Source organism: Pseudopipra pipra, chromosome 3 (genome assembly GCF_036250125.1).
Source record: "Pseudopipra pipra isolate bDixPip1 chromosome 3, bDixPip1.hap1, whole genome shotgun sequence".
Classification (NCBI taxonomy): domain Eukaryota; kingdom Metazoa; phylum Chordata; class Aves; order Passeriformes; family Pipridae; genus Pseudopipra; species Pseudopipra pipra.
The window spans coordinates 27,640,978-27,655,231 of record NC_087551.1 but is presented as its reverse complement, the minus strand read 5'-3'; the positions used below and the strand labels follow the sequence as shown (position 1 = coordinate 27,655,231).

General features: G+C 37.5%; 1 protein-coding gene across 2 annotated transcripts in view; it reads right to left on the bottom strand.

Moving 5' to 3' along the window:
• PRKCE (protein kinase C epsilon) overlaps positions 1–14,254 on the bottom strand; it is a 287,720-nt gene that overhangs the window by 14,172 nt on the left and 259,294 nt on the right. For both annotated transcript variants that reach the window (XM_064648402.1, XM_064648403.1), the window contains exons 13-14: positions 12,481–12,669; positions 7,341–7,487 (exon numbers count right to left, since the gene is read on the bottom strand). In XM_064648402.1, the coding sequence (XP_064504472.1) occupies positions 7,341–7,487; positions 12,481–12,669 (336 nt within the window). The remainder of the gene's footprint in view (positions 1–7,340; positions 7,488–12,480; positions 12,670–14,254) is intronic.

Below are 14,254 nucleotides of genomic sequence, written 5' to 3'. Positions count from 1 at the left end.
CTGTTTGCCTGTGCAAACAGCCCAGCTGCACACTCCGTAGGTGCTGATTTGTATTTGCTATTTATTACCCAGTTTCCAAACGCTATGGGCACTCAGCTTGTTGTCAGGTCATAGGCAAAGGGTTGCCAAAATTTTGCCAGTTTTTCACTCATTTAGGGGAGGGGAAAAAGAAAATTCATGGTACTCAGTGACTCCAGTTGTAACCCACAATCATTGGCTAGGACTAGAATTGCATATTTGGGAATGATTTTGTTTCAAACCTTTGCTGCAGTGTAAAACTGAGAGAGGACACATTGCTGGCATCCTTAAGTCAAGACTTAACAAGGGAGTTCGGGTTCACAAAGGAAACTGCATACAGACAATGTGGCTCAGATAGTGATAACTAAGGGGGGAGGGACTTCAATAATGGTTTATCATTATCTTTGAGTTACTGGAGCTGAGAGAGGTGCAAATTACTGTAGGAAATTTGAGGCTGAGGACCAAGATGAAATCTGCTAACACTGAGGTCCTGTATAGCATAGAACACTCTTCCAAGGGAAGTCCTACACATTCAGTCAATTTAAAAGCCAGGTTGATCTTGAGTATTTGTTTTTTAACACTTCTCAGTCATATTTTTTTGCTGTCACAGAACTTTGCATTAAGCATCCTGAGATTACCACAGAGGGGAAACACAGGCATGAAAAGGTTAGGTGATGCAGCCTGGACCACGTAATGAATTTCTAGAAAATCTGGTGGAAGAACTCATATATCTTGCAATTCTCGGGTCTCTGGATTTAGCAGCTAGACCAACTCTCTATCCTGAGAAGCCAGAGCTGAAGAAGGAACCTACAAATGTTCAGAAAATATTCTCAGTGATATAACAGTAGCAATTGAAGAGGCTGCAAAATGAAGGGATTCACATTAGATGAACTAAACAGGCCCGCAGCAGCTGTTGTTGCTCCATACTGCAAGATACAATTTTGCAATAGACTGTCTTGTTCATTTTGTTTCTAATTCTCTCAAAGAAAGTGAGCTTTTAGAACTGGAAACAAAAAAATTATGAATACATTGAGAAAATTAAAATAATGTATTGTTCTGTGAAAGCTGCATGTTGACAGTGAATCATTGTAATGCGATTATTTTGTTAACTTCATCTACATAAAGCCACCCTATAAATGGATTGCCCCAGGCACTGATAAAGCCATTAGCACTGTAACTTTGGCTTAATTGCTAGAAAGAAATACATATGGCAAACATCTGTTTTACCAGGCTTTGTATTACCCTCTAGCTCAGAGTTCTTCAGCTTTTTCACGTTGAGGATGTCTTAGATGAAATCTCAAATTTTCCCAATCCTGACAGCGACAACAGGGTGGATGAAAACACCAAATCTGTCTGTTTGTATGCACATTTCAAGGGTTGACAGTGAAAACTCAGTCTGAACAGACAGGAGTGTGCCTGTAGTGAGACTGTCCTTGCTGCACAGTGCCTAACAGCTTTCTCTGTCTTACAGCTCCTTGCAGCACAGTGAACCACAGTGACCACAGTGATTTTATTGTGCTAGTCTAATTCTACAAAAAACCAAGAAAAAAAGCCCTCAGAAGCCTAGAGTACATCTCCTGTGAGGAAAGGCTGAGAGCTGGGGCTAAGCCTGGAGAAGAGAAGGCTCTGTGGAGACTCTTCAATGCTTAAAGGTGGCTTAAAAGAAAGAAGGGGTCAGACTTTTTAGTAGGGCTTTTGTGATAGGATAGAGGGTAATGGTTTTAAATAAAAGAGAGCAGATTTAGACTCGATATAGTTTATGATGAGGATGATGAAACACTGGAACAGGTTGCTCAGACTGGTGCTAGATGCCCCATTCCTGGAAAGATTCAAGATCAGGCTGGATACAGCTCTGAGCAACCTGATCTAGTTGATTAGGTTCACTGCAGAGGGGTTGGACTAGATGATCTTTAAAGGTCCTTTCCAACCCACACCATTCTATGATTCTATGATTTTTGAAACTGATGCTCATATGAGGCTACCACTGACTTCAGCCAAATGAGTAACAAAATTTGGGCAGTGATCTTCCTCCATCCCTCTTGCGAGAGGGGCTGTGATATTGTGCATATTTTTGCCACTTGTGCACGTCTCTGAGCTTCACTGCCTGATGTTAGTGATATGTCAGCGGGCCACAGGTTCAGTCTGGAAAGCCAGCTGTGCCCTCAGAAATGGCACAAAAAATTTCTTGCAGGGAATCTATAACAATATAAATTTAATCAATACACATTAAAGCTGAAGCAGCAATCTATTTCAATGACTGTTTTTAATGCATATTTTATTATTTGGTATGGATGGACAGAATCATCCCATCATGCCAGTAAGCAAGATCTACCACACTTACCACCATATCAATAATTTTGGTAAGAAATTAATCTACTACACCCTTGTTTTAATTTGTAATATGGCAAAAGCACTTTGAAAATGGAAATAACGAATTCAATCAAGCCAGGAACATAGACATGGAAATAAAGAAAGATGGAGAGCAGAGAATCACTGAATACTATCGAGTCTGTGGTTCTCGGGCAACCAGTTATGCTGCAAACCATAGCCTGGTCTTATGGCTACTGATCAGGGAAATTTCATTTTCCATATGAAATAAAATTCCAGGAAGACTACATGCAACAAAACAGCTCAACATAGGAATAAAATGCCTCAAAAGAATTTCTGTCTCACGACAGTCGCTCTAAAGAAAAGATATCCGTCTGCACTAAAATGGTACTTATTTCTGGCATTTGCAATTACATATTCATGTCTGCACTAAAAGCAGTGAGGAAGAATAATGTTATTTAGAAAATTTCATGACAGTCTGTGAAACTCTAAGAATTAGGCTTTGAGAACAGCAAAAATGATCTTCAAGAGACATTGCAAAGGTCACTGTAGCTTAGTTATAGCAAATATCCTCTTAATAGCTGTTCAAACATTTGCTTGATTTCTAATGTACATGTTCCAGAGCTATTATTTTTTCTTCTACAGCAGCTTAACATTTTTAACAGTTTTACATGGAAAAAAACTCTCAGTATGGTAAACCATTGCGTATATATCTATGTAAAATTAATTTTGCCACTGAAAAGCCTCATAATTCTAGATTTACGAAAGGAAGAGCTGATAGATAGTATGGATCGTAGGACTGAGCCCTAGTGCATTTTCACCCCTTTGTGTTCTCTATCCCAAGTCATTAAGCTGGAGGAGCAGTCAAAGATTCTTCACAGCAGGTTTCAGAGCCACCAAATCTGCCTCCATTGTCTTCTCCTAGGACAACCTGGGGTGGCACTGCAGTCACTGCTTAGCAATCTAAACTCAGGATTTAGTGCTCTGCCCAGGGCACTCTTGCAAGCCTTCAGAAAACACAGTCAGATTTTCAAAGACCTTTTGGACTTAAGTAATTTTCATTCCAAGGCTGAAAACAGGAAAGAAATTTCACCTTCCAAAGCATCATTAGAATAATCAAATCAAGTACAAACTACAAGGACTTTAATGGTATATCTCTGGTATAATAAGGTACATAATCATATCCATCCATTGTGTGAATGAGATTTAAAAAAACCCCACATCCTCAAAAGTCTGGCTAATAAACAGCCATGCAGTGTTTCTTCCAAGTCATGTTGAAAAATTCAGACTTAGGGCTGGCACAGCTGAAGAGACACACCTGAACCATGGAGAAGCACAGGCCTTGCAGTACCATGTAATAGAGCTCCTCAGAAAATATGGCAGATATAGAATGAAAAGTAACAGAAAATCAAGGCAGCTGTGCTAATCAAGGAACTTACGTGTTTTGGGGATCAGCAGAGTAGTGAGGCAGAACAGAAGTAAGGGTTTTTCCACACTGGCACCTCCATGACCTCCCTTGGCAGATTATTCCATTGTCTGATGGGACCTCAGTGTTTGACCATTTTCCCTAATGACTTTGCTTGTTTAGTGTCAACATTTTATATTGCCCAGAGCTCATTTGAATAGATCTCATGTATTGTTTTATTTGGAAGTGTTTACAATATAATCATAAATTTTCCCCCCTTAGTCATCTTAATGGTCAGAAAATAGAAGACTGCCTGGGTAAATATATGCATTCTTGCATGAGCAAAATTTTGTATATGCATGCAAAACTCAATTTAAATGCACAAATGAGTATAATATATACTCATGCACTGTATGCTTCTTTCCCAGCACACATGTACACTCAATACATATCACATGCAAGAATGTCTATTTTCTGACTAATAATCTGGCCTCTCTTCTCATAGCTATTTTCACACAACTACGCCCTCCTCAATATAAGATTAGAATAATTTTTTTAATCTTCTTTTAATATTACAAGTCACTTTTAAATAATCAACAGCCCTTTATTAAGACTAAAAGATGTTAAAACCCAGAAAACATTCCAAACACAGGCATTAGTTAAGCTTTTTCGTAGTTATTCCATAGCTATGGAATAGTTAAGTTTGTTAAACTGAATCAATGAATCTCAATCCTACACTCACAATTGAATTTACAGACGAACTCTATCTAGATTTTAAAGTAGATTTTATTTCATTAGTGTTCATCTTCTTCCCTCTTTTCTGTATTTTTCAAAGTGAGTGCCATCTCATCTAGCTTGACAAATAACCAAAATCACCTTTATAGCATTTGAAATTTACTGCCCTGGATTTCTTTACCATTTCTGAAGTTAAATAATTAACAATTATATTTTATTTGTGTGATCCTTCTCTCCAGCCTAGATATATACCACACTTCACTTTCCAAGTAATAAATAATTCAGTTTTAAGAGAACAAGTAAAAATTTCAGTATGATCTTGCTCAGTATGATTCCTACACAACAACAAAATCCAAACAACTGCTAAAATTAATACAGCTGGTATGAAACAACTGATTGATCATAAACATGGTATAAATACATAAGGTATGCCCTTTGTAAGTGTAAAAAAGTTATCAGTAAAAGTTGATAGGACCTGGTCTCTGGGGAAGATATCTTAGAGAGAGCAGACTGAGAAAACGAAAAATAACAGAGATGACTGTAACACAGAGTGCATATTATCTGAATTCACCACCATAAAAAAAAAGAGTTCAGAAAAATAATCCATGCATACAGAACTACCAGACTTCAGGAATCAAATTTGGTAGAATAAAGGAAGTTGGCAGATACAATATAGAAAGAAGTACTATGAAAATCCAACATTACAGAAGCAGCCTGAAGAAAAATGAGAAAAGGTATAAACAAAGATGTATAAAATCAACCTAACAATTATTAAGGAGCAGGGAGCTGCCCTAAAAATTACATACAGGACTACTCTGAAATAGTAGTAGGAAATCACTGCTAAAACCAAAAGGTTCAACTAAAATACCATTAAAGAAAGCAGAAAAGGGGGAAAGGAACAAAACAACAGGAATTAATGAAATAGGAATGGTTTTATAATGTAAAGGCAGTGCAATAATTACCAGAAAGAGAGAGAAACTCCACTGAGAAGGCAGAAGGCATTTATACAAGCAATGAATGAAAATACTCGATATATGAAATGCCTCCTGACTTTCAAGGACTGCCACAGTGGGAGTACTTACAAAAATAATAAAGGCCTCATAAAAATACTTATTGTCAAAGGGACTGTGCATCTTCATCATGAAAGTAAAACAGCCAATAAACAGACTAGATGAGAGGAATCTGGAAATTAGATGCGGCCGTAAGGTGAAAATTATTCCAGAACTGTGCATCTTGATTTGGTAACTATATTAACAAAACTCTGATGAATACTGAGCAAAGCAACAAAAATTACTGTGAGATGAAAGGCCAAATTCTTGTGAAAACAGGAAAAGAGCTACAGACATGCAACTCAGCTAACACCGAGTATGTCTATCTGCAACTATTCGAGGACTGTGGAACCTGACTGGAAAGCAGTTAGTCACAGTATTAAATAGGCTTCAGGTAGATACTAAAGGAGTTAATTAGGGGTTTCCACTGCTTGCAGCAGTACAGAAATCTGTACATCAGCTCAGGCACTAGGTGCAACCTGGCCACACCTCCAGAGCAGAGCTGGGCAACTGGGTAAGGGAGCTGACATGCCCAGCTGGATGGACCCTTTCCAGGAGTGGGGCTGGCTCAGGCTTTCCTCTGCGGGGAGCTACGCCATTATAATGTTTCCATTCTCCAACAAATACATTAAGAAAAACTTCCTCATGTGATAACACTATATCTTACTATAACTCCTAGAAAGACATTCAGAAAAGATAACTTTCACTTACAGTTGTCAATCCCTTTAGGCTCTTTCTGCATAGCTACAGAGGGAGAGAGATTTCTCCAAGAGTGGACTCAGAGGAGCTACCTCAGGCTCCTGTTCTGGACAGAAAGCCCCGCTTTCACCACCTACATCAGGAACTTAGGGAAATGCATCTCGCTTGACTAAAAGGAAATGCTTTAAATGTGACAGACATTCTTCAGAAACAGAGGGGACTTCTTTATCTCTAAATTTAAGTTAGGATTCTGTGCTGAGCCCAAAGTCTTAGGGATTTTTTGTTTGTTTGTTTTGCTTTCTGTTTTTTTTTTTTAATACCTTGACCATATTTACAGGCAAATCAAACACTGTAATTCGGAATGTGCAAAGTCAAAAGATGCAAATCAATCTCAAAGGATTTATCATAAAATTGCTCTCTTGCACTGTTAAAGCACAAAAGTAACTCCACAGATTCTCAGCTAAAAAGTTGATATTTGGTTAACTGTATTTTCATCCAGAGGAAGACTAGAATAAGTAAAGTATTTTTTCTTGGCTTTCATAGTTTCTGCAGGTGGGGCTGCTATTTACAAATTTTCGTTACTTTAAAATAGAAATACTTGATTATTACCCAGGAAAATGTAAGGACATAGATTTATCTAATCATGATGTATATTTCTTTCCCCTGGGAAGCTGTTTTTTCAAGTGTCTTCAGTTAAAATATTATTGATCACAAATCCTTGCCTCTGTCTTTTACTACAAAATCCAGTGGCCATCAGCAATGCAGAACTGTAGAAGAATTCACACAGAAAGTACAGACAGTATATACCCCACAAAATAATCTCTTCTGACTATGGTATCTTTAAGAACACAGAAGAAAAATAATTAAAACAGGGCCTCGAACCCTCTCATGCTTTATATGACTGAACATGAACATCTTCCTGTGCATTAAATCTGTTCCTGACACTTACCTTCACAGAAACAATGACAAGACAATCTTTTCAGTGACATTGTTATCTTATTATTTCAACCCCAAGATTATTTCAGGTAATCTCATGTCTCTGAAAAGCCAACAAACAGAACTGCCAAACTAAGTTTTCTCTGAATGTTATGCAAACTGTTACTTACAATCCGAGGTTTGAAGGGTGGCTTGATTTTCCTTTGTTCTAGAAGAACCCAGTCAATTTCCTTGAAAAACGGGTGCTGCTTAATCGCGTCTTCCCCATTTTGTGATGCCACACAGCCAAGTCGCTTATTGGGGTTTTTTGTCATGAACTACAGGGTGGGGGAGGGAGAAGAGGGAGAAGTTAAAATATGAATGGCGATGACTGCAAATCATTTGCAGCTCAATTATACACTATAATTCCTAAAGCTGAGTTTTTAGAGACAGTCCCCTTTCAGAAGGTTATTTTTTCTGGCCCTCCAAATTTCAGAGGTTCCAGCCAAAACAGAAGATTCAACAACTCCAAAGTGTATATTTCCTTCAGGAAACTTTCAATTGCTTGCTGAGACCTCCTAATTTCGTCTGACTGGGTGTGCTAGAGGAACAGATTTTTTTCAGTGTTTCTAGTTCCAGCTCTGGTCAAAAATACTAAAGGAAAGAAAGAAAAAATTAAACCCTCCAGAGACAGTTCTAAAAAGAGAGTCAGGATAGCTCTTATTTTACCTTATTTGCTGTATCTTAACTTAAAAACAGGGTCTTTTAATTGGGGGGATAGAGGCAACATATTATGCTTACTGTTGTTTATTTTCTTTGCATATGTAGGTTGCTTAATCATACACTCCATTCAACCAGACACATAAAAAGCCATAACTTCCTTACTCACCTCTAGGATTTTATTCTAATACAAGTAAGAACAGCACCTGCAGAACAGCTATGTGAATTACAAGCATCCTATTTGTTTCAGGAAATACATGGAATGATCAGTACAAGCAGCAAGCTTCCCTTGAGAAGGTCCATGACATAACTTGCACAATCCCTTTCATTTTTAGTACACCATTAGTGCCAGCAACTGGAACTAAGTGGTCTCCTGTGGTGTGGTAATTTCTGAACGACTCACTTTTAAACTATTACTATTCCTTTCAGCAAAAAGCTGTACAACTGATTTAAGACATTGATATCAAATGATGGCAGCTCATAATACCCTTCCTGATCTTGCACTGTTATTTTTAACTTATTTTATTATCAATTGTTCTACTTATTTCCTAATTCATGTGGACACAGAATCCTTTCAATTCTAGTAGCAATAAATGCTGTTTTTATATACACATGCACATTAACATTATAGAATTATATCAAACTTTGCTATTACTTCATATTCAGTCATTATGTAACATTTGCAAATTAAAAAAAAAAAGTGCACAAAGGAATCAAAATGTGATAATTGTTCAGTGCCTTTTTAACCCAGGTATCATATTAGACTATACTTCTGTAGAACAAAAAAACTTAGAAAAAAATAAATCTCTGTAAGGCATGCCCTTGCTTTAGTATTCCAGTTATTAGATAAGTAGCTACTGAAGCCCTTAAGACGATTTTAGATAGCTAGATCAACCATCCACAGAAGAATACCCTTGCTATCATTTTAAAGACATAACATAGATCACCAAGGCAATTCTGTCTACGGTTTCTGATATACACACTGCTCTGAAGACCATCCTTCTCTTTGGTCTTATGTTCTACTGCTTTGCAAGCTATTTTGCAAGTGGTCAGGTCATATCTAAACTACGGGCCATATTTTCTACGGGCAGGAGAAACAAAGGTTTTGAAAGGATTACTGTGCTTTGGTGAGGTCTCTTAGAAAACCACAAAATGCATTCCTACATTCCTCTGCTTTATTTCATCTCTAGGACTGGAGTGAGCAGGCCAGGAACCAGCAGCCACACATATTGCAGAAACAGAATATGGGAACTACAGGATAACCCTTTTGTACCATACAATCCACGTATCAAAAAACTAGAATATGATCCTAGTATCTGCCATGTCATTTTTAAGAAGCCCAGGACATGAAAATATGACTAGATAGTACAGTTTAGTGATGCATTTCACAAACTGCATGAAACTTCAAAATGGATGATGAGGGAGAACAAATTTTAAGAATGAATACTTAAACCAAACCAAAACAATTATCATATGCATATGCAATGAAATAAACTTCTAAAGTAGACATTTAATTGAATGAATTTAATCCTTTTCTGTTCTGAAGCACAAGCTGTTTATCAATAATGATGCAACTGTCAGGACACATACAGCTGTTAACCATCCTGTGCTGAAGAGATGGTTGCAAATGGAGCTGACAGCCATTGCCATGTGTTGGCTTTTTATTTTCCCATACTAAGGCAGGAACCTCGTTTTATGAAAAGAGAAACCTTTTAGAATCTGAGTTCCTACTGACTTAAATGGTAACAGGACAAAAGGTTGCTGAGATAGCCATGCAACCTGGGGCCTGAATCAAGGATCATTTGGCTCTCAAAATTTTGCTTCTTGAAGTAAATCACACATCTTAAAAACAGAGTTCTGCTTCTGTACCCGAGACCCCTGTCATCCAGCTACAAAGGGAACACACACTGTAGACACGACCTCTCCCTATTGCTTATGAAGAAGCACAGAGCCAATTTCAATGAAGAATTGTTTTCCTTACCACACAGGAAAGAATTTAAATAGCAATTCCTGTCAATCCACAGAAACAGGACTAATAAAATGTGTGGATTTTCATGGGATAAGCAATGTGCTGCCTTGTAATGCTGATCTGTAAAATCATCCTCAAGTGTTTTGTTGGAAATAACAGAAAAACTGTTTCTTCAGAAAGTAAGAAAACATTGTTACTTAATAGAAGAGAATGTCTTCTTATTAAACTTTCCTTACATACTGTTTGAAGGAGTGTAAAAACACAGTTTCTAAAGAATAAAATCCACATCTCAAAGCACAATGTGAGGAAACGAAGTGTTCCAAAGTTAATCCCTTGCTACCATTCAGCAGTAAAATACACAGATGCCTCTTTCTTTCCTCTGTTTTTCCTGTTCTTCATTTAACAAAGTGTGGAAAAGGATAAGGTGAAGAACACAAGTTTCAAACAGGTTTCAGACCATAGATGCATAGACAGCAGGTTGCTAAATGTAAGGAAATCTGTTCTTTTTATGGTGTAAACTGCCACAGCTCCATTAAATTATATCAATTTATGCCCATGAAGACATCTTGTCCAATGAGGAATAATCTATTAATACAGTGCAAATCTATTTAATGGATGCAACCTCTTTTTAAGGATTATAATGGCATTAAGGATTAACTTCAGACAGAAAGATGTAAAATAAAAAAATGCTATGACTACGGCAAGATACAAACCATCACGCCTACTATTGAAATGTAGGCCCAGGAAATCAGTCTCATAAAAATTTATAACAAAGTCAGCTTCAAAAGAAATTAGAGGGATTAACACCCTTGCACTTACATTCAGAAAAATACATAGCTTAACACCCGCAGTCCAATTCTACGTCTGCATTCGTGTGTGGTTAATGAAGGAGTTGTATAACAACAGTTAGACATCTCACTACTTGCACCACCAATTAGATAACACAGTAGGGCTCTGATTGTTGAATCTATTTCTCTCTTTCCTATGTACAACAAAAACCTTCTCCCAATAGCTACAATGGCTCTCCTACTTAACCCAGAGAGTTATCTGTTAAATTTTCTCCACCAACAAATGCTTCCATCACTCAGAATAAAAGAAAGGTCAACTAACGTAGATTCACTCAAGAAGCCTGTGGATGGCAAAGGAACAGTCTGTTCAACACAGTGAAACAAAAACACTACATACAATCTCCTGGACTGAAATGAAATTCAGGTGTGAAAACTGACAATGACCCTTTCTCTACAATATGCTGAAATAACTCCCATATCCTGGATATCAGCCTGAATTCTGCAGCTCAAGTCCATACATTTTAAAGCTGAAGTAAAATAATCAAAGGGTTTGGAAACAAAAATGGATACATGAAAGTATCATGTCAGCTAATAAAGAGTAATCAGAGAGTTATTTGGTGGAGAAGGGGAAATATGTATTAATAAATTATTATCAGTATTAATAAATCCTCCATGTTTTCACTTCAGTGAACGCAGCAAAAGAGATACTCCACCAAACAATTCAGAGAAGTTAACTTTGATTTCTGCTTTGAATCATCTGCTAGAGCATCTCTCTCACTCAGCCAGAAGGAGCCTGGAGCTATTTTCATTAAAAGATCAAGATGAGCATTTCTGCAGAATGTGTTACCCGCACACTGGAGTTAAAATCAGAATTCGTTCAAGTTCTATATATAATTTCAAAATGTAAGCCTGTATGAAGAGCTCTGCAGGATTTTACACTACCAGCTGCCCTCTTAATTGAAAGCTTCCCTTATTTCAAATGCTGAAAGAAAATACATGGAAAGGTAGAAATTTTCCAGTTTTAAAGAAGGTGGAAAACTGGAATAAAAAACAAGTTATTTTTTAAGGCAGAAACCCTCCTCAGGTTTTCAAACTATGGGGATTGGCATACTGCTTCTGTATTATTTTGTTTTGAATTTTAGGATGATACTAGCACAGAAGAAAGAATTTATTTCATTGTTACGGTAATGAAGTAAACCTGACTTCAGAAAGATAGTCTAAAACCAGAAGTTGCCCAGTGACATGCTTTGACTGATTAAAAAATTGTGGCATTTGGTGACACACATTTCTGTCAAGTCACTACTCATACTGAAAAACACCAACCAGAGCAGAAACAAGTACACTAAAGTAAGACTGCTTATCAAAGTGTTACATGAACTATAAAACAGGACATGCAGTTGTAAATAAAGGACTTTCATTTCAACTGATCCTGATGACAGGGGAAGAAAGACAGAGGGACAGGAAATGTTATAAGCGGGTTAAATAAAAAACATTGTTTCTTTAATTATGTAGCTCTTCCCCCCCTCTACTGAACATGCAGCATATAAAGTGTCAAAGTGATAGCACAGTTCTAGCTGGTTGGGTTTTCCCTGAAACATGAATCTGCAGTACACAGATTTATACACTGTACAACTGCGTGGAATACAAACATTGTGTTCCTTTCCCACAAGCGGTGTAATTTATCCCAGGCCCCATTATCCTAACAGTGGCACTCTGAACTGTGCTTGAACTCCCAGTGGTGACTGCTCTCAACAACTTTCAGCAAATTCAATTTTAATCAAGGGAAAAAAGCAACAAACCAACACCCAAAAAATCCACGAAGAGGAGGAGGAAAGCAAGTAATGGAAGACTCACTGCTTTTAAAATGCTGACAGCTTCTTTACTGAGCCAGACTGGATACAATACATCATCGTGAAGGATGGATTCAAAGAGATCATCTTCATTGTCAGCTTCAAAGGGGGGTTGACCAGCCATCATTTCGTACATGAGAACACCCAGAGCCCACCAGTCCACGGACGGACCGTATTCTAACTCCTGGAGGATCTAGCATAGAAAAAGAGATTGGATTGAGTAGACAAGTTAGACAACACTCTTGGCTGCACATTTGCTGTTTCAATATGATACACCCCTTCTTTCCCCCAGTGCCTAAGAAGGACTAAATCCCACACTGATTTCAGTAATAGCAGGCAGGGTCTCTTACCCATGCAATTTGCCCTAACACAGCTAAGTGTCAAAGCAATGCTGTTCTCAGAAGTACTGACTGAGTTTATCAGTCCCCTGAGTAAAAGACTATGCTAGTGAGCAAAAGAGCTGCATATCCTTCCAAACTGTTTAAAACAGGTCACGCTATAAGGGGAAAAAGATCACATATACAAAACAGATTGGTGGAAAATGTGAAACATTTCCCTGTCTCTATCTTGAACAAAACAAACTGAGCCAGCTTGTAATGCTGCACAGAGACCATCTGAGGGATTTATTCTTGTCCTTTAGGTAGGGTTGAAGGAAGACAAAAGCATTTTTGTTCAAGTTCTTTTTACAGCATGAAACCACTGTACAATACATGGCTGTAGGACTCTAATTGCACTTGGTCTCAGAAAAACTGGCTACAACTTTTCATGTGGCACAAGTTCAACCTTGTAGCAAATACCTTTAGTAGGGAGTAGTAGGTTAGGATGATGGAATTTTATTGTACTACTTGGTGTTATAAGAGTAGTGTTGTACAAAGAACAAGTTTAGTTCTTGGCTCCTTTTCACTCTAAAGAATGCTGCAGTTTGGCTGCAATGGTTCAACATGACAGGGGACTGGGGAAAGTAGAGTGGGGTGCCTGTTTAAGGTAAATCTGACCGCCTTAAAATGAGCTGGAATGAGCAACAAATCCACTGTCTCCTTATACAACACTTAATGTTACAGTCAGAAGCCCTGTGGTGAACCGCGTGAGCTTAGTACTGTATTTGGGAATCAAGACTAACATAAACCAAAATTCAGTCTTAACATAAAAACAGAAATGAGTTTAACTTTGGATGCACAGGCCTGGATCCCAACTACATTCTTCATTGAATGGAAATTACATTTTATAGCCATTAAATACAGAAAATAGTACTCTTCAAAAGTATACTTTTCCAGTGTTCTGGGCACTCTTTGGAACTCAAATATTGCTAAAGAACAGGAAACTGAAATGTATCACCATGATGCAAGAGAAGAAAAAGGAGAATAAACTTCTGCAATTAACATGATGAATCAGAAGCCTGAGTACTGACTCCAGTGAAACCATGATTTCATGTAAACATTCTTGGGCTCTTATTACTGCTTTATTTTCAGTAATAATTTTCAAAGAATTTGCCAAAGGACTCAGTATACTGAATCAGAAAAGAGTTCATACAAAACCAAACCCATCACACTGGTATTTATTTCCTTTTAGTGCTGGAATACTTTTCAAACTCTGTAAAATGCACATTTATATTATGATAGTTTCAAGATGATTCACACCTTATCAGCTGTGCTACCAAGGTTTGACAGCTGGGAACACTAACACTATGGGTTTATGATTTATTGTCTCTAACAAATAATAAATTGCATTTTTCCTCACTGCAAATTTATGGTTGATAAAAGACAAACCAATGACACTTT